The sequence below is a fragment of the Triturus cristatus genome, chromosome 2_2, assembly GCF_964204655.1.
Source record: "Triturus cristatus chromosome 2_2, aTriCri1.1, whole genome shotgun sequence".
Lineage (NCBI taxonomy): Eukaryota > Metazoa > Chordata > Amphibia > Caudata > Salamandridae > Triturus > Triturus cristatus.
The window spans coordinates 90829113-90842996 of record NC_140582.1 but is presented as its reverse complement, the minus strand read 5'-3'; the positions used below and the strand labels follow the sequence as shown (position 1 = coordinate 90842996).

Sequence of the window (13884 nt, the reverse complement as noted above, 5' to 3'; positions counted from 1 at the left end):
GTCCATGGCCTTTAAAATGCATCTTGACGCTTACCTTTACTTACATATATATCTTTTTTTCCAACTGTTATTTCAGCTTCAACGGAAAGAACCTTTGACTTGGCACAGTGGAAATGCATCCTTGTTTCAGTAAGGATTATTTGCTAATGAATGTCACACATGACTCGTGACTCATTGTTTTCCATAACCACTCATTCAGAGTGAATATATGCAGATATTAAATTCACCCCTTCATAGTGCTGTTCTGCTACGTGGTTGTAATATTTTCACCATATTCATATTGTTTCTCTGGATTATGTTCCTTTCTATGACCTTGATTATGATTGGCGACAGAGAGGAAGAAGTCGTACTCGGTACACAACATTTTCCTAGGATGCAATATTTACCAGCAGCATTAAAAACCTCTTTGGCCCAAGTTGACACTCATAAAATTTAAAATTACGTACTTACTGCACCTAGTCCTGCATGGATCAGAGTTTATCCACATTTTACCCAGGTAAATTACAGGCACGACAGTGATTAATCCATTACTGATAAATTTGACTGTTGTTGCACAGGGCTAAAAATGTAGCACCACACTGGTAATCGGGTACTCTGTCTTTTTTTTGTCCCCAGGATAGTCACACTAGCACAAAGTTCTTTTTTCCATGTATTGTCACAATATTTCTCTTCCTGCTCTGCCCACTGCTTTTCAAATTATCAGTATGTTCATATTATGCAGTCCTTTTGGCACGTGATCAGTGCTCGTTATTTTCATCTGAATTATCACTCTGTCACTGTTCCAGTTCAACCTTGTGATGGCCATATTATAGCTTTCTCTATTCATCTCTTGGTTATCCCACTACTACTTGGTTCCTTTTTAATTCCCAGACAGTCACATTAACTGTATTTTTGACCAGGTCATCACACTCCACTGTGCTATTATTGTGCTCCTGAGATGCAATTTTCTTTTTCTTGTGTTCAGTCTTCACCCTTGTTAACACTAAATTTACATTTGGCCCCCACGCTGGTGATCGAAGAGTCTATATGTTTGCATTCTGCTCCTAAGTATGTGATATTGTTGCACAGTCCCCATCTGCTTTCTGTCTGGATTGCTGCACTGTTGCTCTTTTAACAGTAATTTGAGGGCAGCATGCTTTTGTTGTGTGTGTTTCTTTGTAAATCATGGACACTGTAAAGGTCTCCTGTTTCTTCTGACCACTGATTTCACACCACACTAGTTAAGCTTTGCTGTATGTGTTCTCCGGTTCTTCTGTCATCATAATATTTTGTCATTACTGGGGTTGTTGTTAGCCGTAGTTTGTTCACCCTTATCTTCTCAAAGTCAATGCACCCAGACGTCAGCTGTAGATACTGCAATTAAGTATATATTACTGCATTAAAGTTTCTCACTGTTTTCTTTGCAGTTCCTGGGGACTATCCTGAAGCAAGTCCCATACAGAGAATGGCACGTCTCATTAATGGAGGAGTTCAGCCTTCAGATTCCCAGTTTCGTCCACCATGAGAATGAGGAGGTTAGTGCTCTCAAGGGTCAGCATTGAACCCCTGGGGAAGTCAATTTAAAGGCAGAGAAGGACAGAACTGTGTATTCCAATTGCACTGTGATAGGTAAAGTTAATTTTTATACTATGGGTACACAGCACTGGAATTGACCAGTCGGAAAAATAAGGTATGGTTCTCCCACTCCCTGTAAAAGCCAACCTACTAAGAAACAGATAGAGATTAACTCCATAAGGTAATTCCTCTCCACCTGGCTCGTTAGGAGCCACCACATGTCAGAGTTATACTCATTGCCCCAACGGATCTCCTTCAGCTAAAAGGTATTCTTCATGCTAGAGCCACTCTCCATTCGGTGGATCTGAAGTCATATTCATGCAAAAAGCAGCTGAGGTATTGTTCCTATCAAAAAGCAAAGAAGAAAGAAAGGTGGACAAAGAAGCGGGAATCCTAAGGATTATTTCCTGGTACCCTCACACATCCATGAGGATGTCATGCATCATAGTGGGCGTGCTCCTCGTAGGGTCGGCGCTGCAATGCCCCATGGTCTCCACAAAGTGCCTGTGTGAAGGCGTTTTGAATGTGAGTGTGGAGTGAATGTGTGCAGTGAAGTGAAGGGAGACTAAAACTGTCTAAGAGATACGGAACTTGACTTTAATGGTTCCCTTGGAAGGATTAAAAGAAAACATAATTTGATAGGGGCTACTACAGTGATGTGATGTACCTAAGTAGCCTAAATCTGTGAATGTGGCCAGGTTGACATCTTTGGCCCCAAACAGCCTAAAAAAGATCCACAACACTTCTTCAGGACCCAAAAATATGGGGAAAACCTTCCCTACACCTAAGACGTGATATGCAATGTAGGTATTCCCTCAGAAGAAAATACCTGTTTTAAAATGTTTAAAACTGATTTTCCAACCTAGACAATAAATGACGAAAATAAAGAAAACACACAGTAAACAAATGTTTTGTATGTATGGTCCAATAAGCCATCAGAATCGCTTTTCCAGCTCACTGTATCATAGTGTCTCCAAAGGTAGACATGTGCATGCTATTGTTGACGCTGATCAGTCGCCACAACCTGAAAGATGCAAAAAAAACCCACACTAGTGCATACAATATAACAGAACAGGCAAGTGGACATACGTGGAATGTGTAATTGGAGTGATTGTTCTTAGGTGTGGTGTGACCAAATGGCCAATGAGGAGAGGAGGGGCGAGCTTGAGCCAATAGGAGCGAGCCCCCTCGTATGCTGGTGCAACAGAAGTATCATCCCTCAGTGGCGGCCGTCTCAGAGTGTATAGTGGTCAAATGCTGGCCAGCCCAAAGTCAACCATGGTTTTTGAAATGGGGCGTCTAAGCAGTAAAATAGGACAGTTGAATGTTTTCTTAATGGAGAGTGACGGTAAGAGAAAAGCATGGTGCACCTAAGTGCTCTAGCATATATAGTGACAGAGAGCAAGTCAGGTGTACATAACTGCTAGCCATCCCTCATGGGGAAATCTAGTCATATTCGCGTCTGTGTTCTTGTTGGAAATATGGTCCTTCTCATGTAATAATTAACATGGGTGGCCAAGTTGTCTATTCCCAAGGGATTAGAGTGCTTGGAGAGCTCTATTGGGCAAAAGGCTAATGAGAAGAAGAGAGAAGAGAAGGGGTACGCTGGTACGCTGGAGCCAATAGGAGCAAGCCCTTCATGTGCTGGTGTAGCAGAAGTATCAACCCTCAGTGGCAGCCATCTTGGAGTGTGTAGCAGTCAGATGCAGGACGGCCCAAAGTCCTCAATGGTATTAGTAAGGGGCAGTCTAAAACAGTTGACACACAGTAAAATTTTTCTTATTGGAGGGTACTGCCTCATTGGTATCAACAGAAACATTCATGTTAATGAAGAAGAGACCCATGCCAAGTCGTAAAATACTTATCATAAGCACTGCTTAGTATGGTGTGAGAGACTCCATAACAGGGCATTTCATATGTGACATGGTGTCAGTGGTGATATGGTAGATCAGATCGCAAGTATGAAGAGCATGTCAGTTCATCCATGGTAAAGGAGTATCTGATTTTGCAGGGGACTGACTGGGGAATTACACCTCGCACCAGGGGTTTTAATTGTTCAGACATTTGCTGTTGGTGGAGAGGCAGAAAATCCACTGTTGCTCTCTTCTCAAAAGGTTAACAGGGCGCCATGAGTTAGTTGCTTCCAAAATTACCCACCGGAGGTCATCTGGGGAGTAATTTGAGTCGCAAAAGGGATTGGACATTTTTGTAGTGCTGTGTCTGCAGTGTATGTTGCTCCAGTGCTCCATTATTCTTGGTTTGATGGCGCTTGGGGTCATTTCCACGCAATGAAGGCCACAAAGGCAGGTGATCAGGTAGATGCAGTTTTTTGTATTGCAGTTAGTGTGATTTTTCTGTATCCAGGTGAACTGGGGACCCAACTTGACCTCTTTGGAATGTTTATAAGAGGGGACATTCCCCGTAGGACTCACAGGGATAGTGTCTTGTGACAGGTTGTAAGACCCACAAGATGTTCTACATGTAAGACTGGTGAATGAGGGGCCTGGTGTGTACCAAGAGGTCCTTCAGGTTCTGGGTCCACTTAAAAGCGAATTGTGGCCGTGGAATCTCAAGTGACCAGTGCATAAAATACCCCAATGATTCATGATGTTGCGTTTGATCCGATTGGAGTTGGGGGTGAAGATAAGGACACAAGTAAGGACATTTTCAGTGGGTCTTGTGTTGGTCTCCAAAAAAGATTCCCATTAATTATTTTGTGTACTTTTCTCAGCTCGTTTGATAACTCTGGATGCGTAGTACCAGGAGGACAAATTCCTACTAAGTGTTTTGGCTTGAGCACCGTAATCTTTCAAAAAGCGGCAATTTCTCAGGAGACAGAGAAACTGCCCGTATGGCAAGTTCTCCTAGAATGCTTTTGGATGGTGGCTATCAAATAACAGAAGACCGTTGCAATCAGTGGTATTTTTATATGTCTTAGCACAGAGGTTCCGTTCCTTAATGGAGATGAGTAAATCCAGGAATGGTATCTGCCTTGTTGAGGCAGACTGGGTGAATCTCAGGTACGGGTTAAGAGTACTGATCCAGCATCCAAATTCCTGGCATGTGGTGTTATCACCTTTCCAGAAGACCAGAATGTTATCTATGTATCGTCACCACGTTAGAATGTTGGCATTGAAGGGATTCATGTCAGTAAAGATGTGTTGTTCTTCAAAATGGGCCATGTATGGATAGACCAGGCACGGGGCAAATGTGCAGCCCATTGATGTCCCTTGTATCTGATGATAGATCCAGGTCTTGAATTTAAAAAAGTTATTATTCTACAATATCGTGGCACATGCGATGATAAAGTCGATCGGCGCTGCTGCTGTCCAAGTTTGTACTCTCAGGCAGGCCTCAATGACCTCTATGGTAGCGTCTTGAGGGATGTTGGTGTACAAGGCCTCTAAGTCTAAGGTCAAAAGGAGGTTTATTTCCTGTTGATCATTGGTGTCAGAAATCAGGTTCAGCTTGTCCAAGGTGTCTTTGAGGAACAAGGGGGTCCTAGAGACCAGTGGTATAAAGTAGTTGTCGCAGAACTTACTCAAAGGTTTCAATACATATCCAATACCGTAGACGATTGGCCTTCCTGTAGGGGGGCTGTTTTCCTTGTGTATTGTGGGCAATATGTAAAAGTAGTGGATCCTTGGTAAGGTATTCACCAGGAACACTGCTTCATGTTTGGTGATTCAATCTTGTGCCTCCACCATCATGACCATGGAGTGAATTTGTTTCATCAAGGTCTCAGTTGGATCTGAGCTCATACAGCGGTAGTATCTCCCATTTGCTAGCTGGTATAGGCCTTCTTGGTTGTAATCGGTGATGTCCATCACAACAATCGATCCGCCCTTGATTTGATCACAATCAAGGCTTTAACTGATCTGCGTTGTTCTGGATGACAAATTGTTGAAGGACCTAGGAGCTCTTATCTGTGCAGTCTTCTTCAGTATGGCATCTTCATAGGTGAGGACCTCACTGGGTGTCATGGCTGAAGTAGGTGTCAACTCAGATAGAACCCGTAGTCCTGAGTCCTAACTGTCATGGGTTTTTCTGTCCTGAAAAAAAGCCTGAAGGTGAACTTGCGGAAGAGCTGGTGACTTTTGCTTAGGAGACGGAATTGGTCTTCCAAAGAGGTGGGCACAAATACAAGGCCTTTGCTCAGTACTGCAATTTCAGTCAGAGCCCTTGTTGAGAGGTTAATGACTAGTCTTCCTTGGCCAACTGACTCCTGGTCTGCATCTTGGTTTCATGCGGTTTACAGTGCACTTGTGTGTTGCCTCCTCTTCTTCTTCCTCTGCTCCCACCCAAAAAAGGTTGGGGAAAGGGGTGTTGGAAGAAGGGTTGCGGGGTTGGGTGGGTGTTGGAAACGCCCACTCCCACTCCGCAGGGTGGTGGTGGACTCCCCGAACACACTGTGGTAGCTTGGCTCGAGTGGTCAGGAAACAGGCGCAGTGCTAAGCATACAATATACCCATACAATAACCATGCGTGCATCCGTTCCAAAAACGACTCTACACCGTAAAAATTATGAAAATATTCTTCTTTATCTTTTTCTCTTAGTTGCTGATTGGGAAAATAAATAGGTCAATCACAATATACAAGTTTCAAGTAGTGCAGGTCAAATAAATATTGGCTGTTTGATGAAATAAATAGGGGTGATCATAAATAACAGGGCATAAATACAAGTGCAATATATACAGACAATTAAATACTTTGAGGCAATAAATACTGTACCAATAAATATTGTACACCAACAAGTCCTGTGGACCTATAAATATAGTGCAGCAATAAATAGATAAAAATTCAATAAATACAGTATCCCCAATAAATAATTACAAGTATACAGCACCCCTCATATAATCAGATGACACTTCACTTCTTAAGGGCTGATTTGGCCCAGGCACAGCTTGTAGGGTTGTGGAAGGCTTGAGGGGGGGCTACTCCCTGGCTGGGACAAGGCTGAGGCCTAATCTGAGGTAGATCAAAGGGGGGAATACCAGTGCCCTGGCTTTCTCTCTCCACACAACCTCTCTAGGTTAGTCCCAGTTCACCCCTTGCACAGTCAGGTTGGTTTCAGCACCTCCCTAGCCCCTTAGAGCAGTCTCTCAGGTCTCCACAGGGCCTTAGGCGCCCTCTACTCCACTTACTGCCCTTTTTCTGATGTTCCGACGCCGCTGGAGTCGTGTCGACGCCGTGAGGCGGTTCCGGTTCGGTCTCGGCGGCCTCAGCACAATGTCAGTTCTTTGACGACGCCGGCAGGCGGTTCCGGTCCGATGTCGGTGGCCTCGGTTCGATCTCGACCTCCGATTCGACGGCGTCGGGCAGTCTCTTCACGATGTCGACTTCGGGCGGCTCCGGTCCGATGGCGCTCTCGGCTCCGATGACGTCGGCCGGCCTGGCCTCGATGTCGACTTCCGGCGACTCCGGGGTGCGATCCTCACCCCCGACCTCCGGTGCTCCTCCTCACAGGCTCCGGGCGACTCCGGAGTGCGATCCTCACTCCCGACCTCCGGTGCTCCTCTACCTCGGTCTCCGACGACTCCGGAGGGCGGACTTCACTCCTCCGATGACGCCGCTCGCTCGACCTCGGTTCACTTCCTCCTCGACCTCTGGTATTCCTCACGACCTCCGTCGGCGCCCTCTCACGACCTCAGGCGGCTCCGGGTACGACGTCTGCTACTTCAGTCAGCGCCGCTTCTCCACCTCGGGCTCCAGGTCTTCAGGCTACTCGACGCCGGACTCCAGGGAAACCAGTTTCCAGGTCAGGATCTTGCTGCTTTCTTGGTTCTAAGGCCTGTTCCTGCTGTCCAGGTCCTTAGGATAAGTTTCTTCTGTCTTCTTCCCACACAGGGCTATAGGCTGGGATCCATCAGTAGGGACAAGTATCAAGGGTGGGTTTATGGACCCCACTCCAGGCACAAGTTTCCACCCCTGCTGCTTCACTCCTTCACTGTTGTGCTCCTCTCTCTTCACCAGTCAGGTGCCAACTGCCAGCTCCAACTGCCAACTGCCTCTCTTATCCTCCCAACATTCTAAACGGTCTCCAACTGTCACAGAGTTCTGGAATCTCCTGGAATGTTCTGGAAGGTGCTGGTAGGTTCCAGTGGATGCTGGTGATGTCGCAGGTGGCCACCATTTTGTGCTCCAGGCCCTCAGACAGAAGTTTCAGGGGTAGCTAAAATGGCTCCCTAAATCTGTAGCAACACGAAAAAGTCTGGTGGTTCCCAAAAAGGAAAAATTCAAACAGGGTTTGAGGCAAAAGTGGGACAAAATAAATAATGATGAGGAGGGACCACCCAAAGGGCTGACAGGTCTAACACGCGTCCCCCCCAGCTGAAAGTGGGGAGAGCTACCCAACCCCTTGGGAGTTCTCATCACTAAGGCGGAAATACCTTGAGAGACCGTCTGCATTGGCGTGGTCCACTCCAGGCCGATGTTCCACCTGAAAGTCCATCCCCTGTAGGGAAATAGACCACCTCAACAACTTGGGATTCTCCCCCTTCATTTGCATCAGCCAACGAAGGGGTCTGTGGTCGGTCTGAACCAGGAAGTGCGAGCCAAACAGGTATGGCCGCAGCTTCTTCAGAGCCCATACCACTGCAAAGGCTTCACGCTCTATTGCACTCCACTTCTGTTCCCTGGGAAGTAGTCTCCGGGATAGGAAGACCACGGGTTGATCCAGACCCTCTTCGTTGAGTTGCGATAACACTGCCCCAATGCCATGTTCTGATGCATCTGTCTGGACAATGAACTTCTTGGAAAAGTCTGGGGCCCGTAAGACCGGGGCCTCGCACATGGCTTTCTTCAATCTCACAAAGGCCTGCTGACAGGCCTCCGTCCAGACTACCCGTCGAGGTTGTTTCTTGGACGTGAGCTCCGTGAGAGGGGCTACGATGGTACCGTACCCCTTCACGAAGCGGCGATAGTATCCCGTGAGGCCCAAAAATGCTCGGACCTCAGTCTGTGTCTTGGGGGGTTCCCAGGCCATGATGGCCTCGATCTTCGCCTGGAGGGGTTGCACCGTTCCCCTACCCACCAAGTGTCCAAGGTACACTACCGACCCCTGCCCGATCTGGCACTTGCTGGCCTTGATCGTCAATCCAGCTTGTCTCAGGGCCTGGAGAACAGCTTGCAGGTGACGCAAGTGATCCTCCCAGCTGTTACTGAAGACGGCTATGTCATCCAGATAAGCAGCAGAGAAACTCTCCATTCCGGTGAGGATCTGGTTTACCAGGCGCTGAAACGTGGCAGGTGCGTTCTTGAGCCCAAAGGGCATCACACAGAACTGGTAGTGGCCATTGGGCGTGGAGAAGGCTGACCTTTCCCTTGCTCCGTCAGTCAAAGAGATCTGCCAGTACCCCGAAGTAAGGTCAAAGGTACTTAGATATTGGGCAGCTCCCAGCCGGTCAATCAATTCATCCGCCCTAGGGATCGGATGAGCATCAGTTTTGGTCACTGAATTCAGTCCCCGGTAGTCCACACAGAACCTCAGTTCTGGTTGGGCACCCGGTGGTGCAGCCTTCGGTACTAACACCACCGGACTGGACCAGGGGCTGCTGGAAGGTTCAATCACTCCTAGCTCCAGCATCTTAGTGACTTCACTATGAATGCTGGCCTTCACCTTGTCTGACATCCGGTAGATCTTGGACTTCACAGGTGGGCTGTCTCCTGTGTCCACGTCATGGACGCACAGGTGAGTCCTACCCGGGACAAGGGAGAACAACGCAGAGTACTGCCCCAGGGCCTGGCGACAGTACTCCTGCTGTTCAGGAGTTAGAGATGGGGAGAGAATCACTCCCTCCACCGACCCATCCTTTTCCTGAGACGCAAACAGATCAGGGAGAGGCTCGCTTTCCACGTCCTCTCCTCCGTCAGTCACCATCATCAAGATGACTTCGGGCCTCTCGTGGTGGGGTTTGAGGCGGTTGGCATGCAGCACCCGCAGGGGCTGACGAGGGGTCTTCAGGTCCACCAAGTAGGTAGCCTTACCCTTCTTCTCCAACACCTCAAAGGGTCCTGACCAGCGATCCTGGAGGGCACTAAGCTCTCCTGGTTCGATCACCCACACCTTCTGGCCAGGCTCCAACTCCACCGGGTGAGCGTTGTGGTCATACCACGCCTTCATTACTGCTTGGCTGGCTTCCAAGTTGTCAGAAGCTTGCTTCCACAACTTAGCCATTTGGCTCCGGAAGGCCAGCATGTAGCTCACCACATCCTGGGGGAGCTTTCTGGGAGTTCTTTCCCATCCGTCTCTCACCAGGTTAAGAGGTCCACGTACAGGGTGCCCATACAGAAGCTCGAAGGGGCTGAAGCCCACTCCCTTCTGTGGCACTTCCCTGTAGGAAAAAAGTAAACAGGGTAGGAGGACGTCCCATTTCCTCCGCAGGCTTTCAGGCAGACTTCGGATCATGCCTTTTAAGGTTTTGTTAAACCTTTCCACCAGACCATTGGTCTGGGGGTGGTAAGGAGTTGTGAACCGGTAGGTCACTCCACACTCCTTCCACATTGCCCGCATATATGCTGACATGAAGTTGGTCCCCCTGTCGGACACAACTTCCTTGGGAAAACCCACTCGGGTAAAGATTCCCATCAGGGCCCTAGCCACAACAGGTGCTGTTATGGTCCTCAGAGGTATTGCCTCTGGGTACCGTGTGGCATGATCCACCAGAACCAGGATAAACCTGTGACCAGCTGTAGTCGGTGGATCTAATGGACCCACAATGTCGATGCCCACCCTTTCAAAGGGGGTGCTAACGACAGGAAGTGGTTCCAGGGGAGCTTTCAGCTTCACCCCTGTTTTCCCACTGGCTTGGCAAGACACACATGTCCGGCAGTAGGTATCGGACGACACTTTCATCTGAGGCCAATAAAAGTGTGGGACAAGACGGGCGAAGGTCTTGTCTTGCCCCAGGTGTCCTGCCAATGGTATCTCGTGAGCCAACTCTAAAAGGAAGGCTCGATAACGTTGAGGAACTACCAAGGCTCGTGACGATCCATGTAGGGGTGCCTTGGGTTCACTGTAGAGGAGGCCATCCTCCCAGTAAACACTGTAGTTCCCTTCAACGTTCCCTGCTGCCTGGGCTTCGGCCTGTCGCCTCAGCCCCTCAAGGGTAGGGCACTCCCTCTGGCCCTGGCAGAATTCCTCCCTGGACGGGCCTCCCTCCACGTGCCACTCGGCCGGGATGGGTAGGTTCTCCAGGTTGGTAACGTCCCCCTCCGCAGACTCCTGGTCCACCACCTCCGGTGGCCTATCCGTCCTACGGGGTGGAGACGCCGAGGCAGGCTCCTCCTGTCCTCGGTTCTTCCCTTGACTGGCAGCTGGCTGGGCCTTTGTTCCAGGCTCCAGCCGGAATGAACTCCCTCTTCGGGTAGTCACGGACCTTGTGCTAACACAGGCCCAGTCAGGTGTACCCAGCATCTCGGTGTGAGTCCGGTATTCCACCTCCTTCCAAGCGTTGTGCTCCATGTCATTGCCCAGCAGACAATCGACTGGCACGGCAGGGCTTACGGCAACTCGAAGTGAACCTGCAACCCCCCCCCATTCAAAGGGAACCTCGGCCACGGGATAGTGGCCTGTTCTGCCGTCAGCCATCGCGGCTGGGTGGAGTACATCGGGAATTACCTGCTCTGGAGACACCAGCTGGCTACGCACCATAGTCATACTGGCTCCTGTGTCTCTCAGAGCCTCCCCTCTTTGGCCGTTGATGGTGATCCACTGCCCATACTTTGCGGTATTTGCGGGCACCTGGATCTTAGGAACCATCTCCCGTTCTCCCAGGGACACTAAAGTGACACCCGCCCACTCCCTTCCCTTAGTTAAGGGCATCTCCTCCCCGAGCACTACACTAGCTACTCCGGGGGGCTTTCCTCCATTGGGAGGGGGTGATCGTTTCTGACACTTCGGATCTCCTTTATAGTGTCCAACGCCACCGCACTCGTAGCAATGGACAACCCTTGGCTGCTGACTCTGGCCAGGATTAGGGTTTCTGGGTGGGTTAGCCTTAGAGGTGAATCCTGTTCCCTTCCCTTGGAAATTATTTTGGGGGCCTTTGGAGAACTCCTTTTTCTTTTCCCCTCCCTCTTTCTTCTGGGGGGCGCCCTGTCCGGCCTTTTGAGTATCCCCTCCAGTCCCCCTTGTGGACACCCGGGTACTAGCCCAAATGTCCGCCTCCTCAGCAAGCTTCCGGGGACTGGTCAGCTTGCTATCCACCAGGTGTTGCCGCAGTTCAGGGAAACATTTCTCAAGTAGGTGTTCCTTCAATACTAGGTCAAACAGCTCCTCGTAGTTCCTTACTTCACTGCCTTGAATCCAACCTTCCAGTGCCTTCTTTGCATAGTCCAGGAAGTCCACCCAATTCTGTGTGCCCAGCTTGTGACTACCCCTGAACTTCTGTCTGTACTTTTCAGGTGTTAGTCCAAACTTTCTGATGAGCGCCAGTTTCATGGTGGGGTAGTGGGTCTGCTCATCCTCCTCGAGGGCCAATAAAGCATCCCTACCAGCTGGAGGCATGTACTTATACAATCCCCCTCCCCAGTACTTCTCCGGAACCCCATGGGCCCTCAGTGAGACCTCATAGGCCGCTAGCCACTTGGCGATATCGTCGCCCACTCCATAGCTAGCCACTATGTCCTTTGGCAGGTAAGGTTTGGGTTCCCTGGTGACCTCTTGGGTTTGGCTGCCACCATTAGGAACAGGTTGTGCCCCGATTCTCAAGATCTGAAGATCTATTTCTTTCAGTCGCAATTCATGGGCCATCCTCTGCTCCTCCTTCTCCTTCTCCAGCCTTGCTAAGTCCCATGTGAGCTGTCTTTTCTCCCTCCGGTCCGTTAGCTCCACTTCGGACAAGCCACCGCTAGAGGCACTGCTGCCCTTCCTAGAAATGGTTCTGGGCCCTGCTGACAGGTTCCCCACCTCAGGTTGGTACATCTCAGCCCCCTCGGGGTCAGGCTCTCCATCCCTGTCTTCCTCCTCAGCCTTGCTTTCCCTGCGTGCCTCCCCCCAAGCCCTTAAGCTGGTTTGGAGTGCACCCTTCTTTGCTCCTGGGGGACAGTACACCCCCTCCCGCTGGCAAAACTCCCTGAGTTGGGCCACAGTGTACGTTTCTAGATTTTCTAGTACAAACTCCATCTTGCCCACTCAGGTTAGAGGACAGGTTTTGTGCAGTAACAATGCAGGGGGGTACCTTTAATAATACCTCCTCCCACCACCAGAGTAAATTTGGAAAAAACAAAAACCCACAATTAGGAAGGCCGCTTTGAGAAAACTCCCGGTGTAGGCCTATGGACTACCCACAGTTATTGTTGAGTATACGTAGGCACAGCTCGATCCCACCACTGAACACCAATTTATGTTGGAAACGCCCACTCCCACTCCGCAGGGTGGTGGTGGACTCCCCGAACACACTGTGGTAGCTTGGCTCGAGTGGTCAGGAAACAGGCGCAGTGCTAAGCATACAATATACCCATACAATAACCATGCGTGCATCCGTTCCAAAAACGACTCTACACCGTAAAAATTATGAAAATATTCTTCTTTATCTTTTTCTCTTAGTTGCTGATTGGGAAAATAAATAGGTCAATCACAATATACAAGTTTCAAGTAGTGCAGGTCAAATAAATATTGGCTGTTTGATGAAATAAATAGGGGTGATCATAAATAACAGGGCATAAATACAAGTGCAATATATACAGACAATTAAATACTTTGAGGCAATAAATACTGTACCAATAAATATTGTACACCAACAAGTCCTGTGGACCTATAAATATAGTGCAGCAATAAATAGATAAAAATTCAATAAATACAGTATCCCCAATAAATAATTACAAGTATACAGCACCCCTCATATAATCAGATGACACTTCACTTCTTAAGGGCTGATTTGGCCCAGGCACAGCTTGTAGGGTTGTGGAAGGCTTGAGGGGGGGCTACTCCCTGGCTGGGACAAGGCTGAGGCCTAATCTGAGGTAGATCAAAGGGGGGAATACCAGTGCCCTGGCTTTCTCTCTCCACACAACCTCTCTAGGTTAGTCCCAGTTCACCCCTTGCACAGTCAGGTTGGTTTCAGCACCTCCCTAGCCCCTTAGAGCAGTCTCTCAGGTCTCCACAGGGCCTTAGGCGCCCTCTACTCCACTTACTGCCCTTTTTCTGATGTTCCGACGCCGCTGGAGTCGTGTCGACGCCGTGAGGCGGTTCCGGTTCGGTCTCGGCGGCCTCGGCACAATGTCAGTTCTTTGACGACGCCGGCAGGCGGTTCCGGTCCGATGTCGGTGGCCTCGGTTCGATCTCGACCTCCGATTCGACGGCGTCGGGCAGTCTCTTCACGATGTCGA

General features: G+C 49.3%; 1 protein-coding gene across 1 annotated transcript in view; it reads left to right on the top strand.

Annotated features, from left to right (window-relative positions):
- Nucleotides 1-13884, top strand: part of LOC146861920 (maestro heat-like repeat-containing protein family member 2A) — a 141258-nt gene that overhangs the window by 81161 nt on the left and 46213 nt on the right. Inside the window, exons 13-14 of the mRNA XM_085643210.1 lie at nt 77-129; nt 1407-1514. Of these exons, the coding sequence (XP_085499336.1) occupies nt 77-129; nt 1407-1514 (161 nt within the window). The remainder of the gene's footprint in view (nt 1-76; nt 130-1406; nt 1515-13884) is intronic.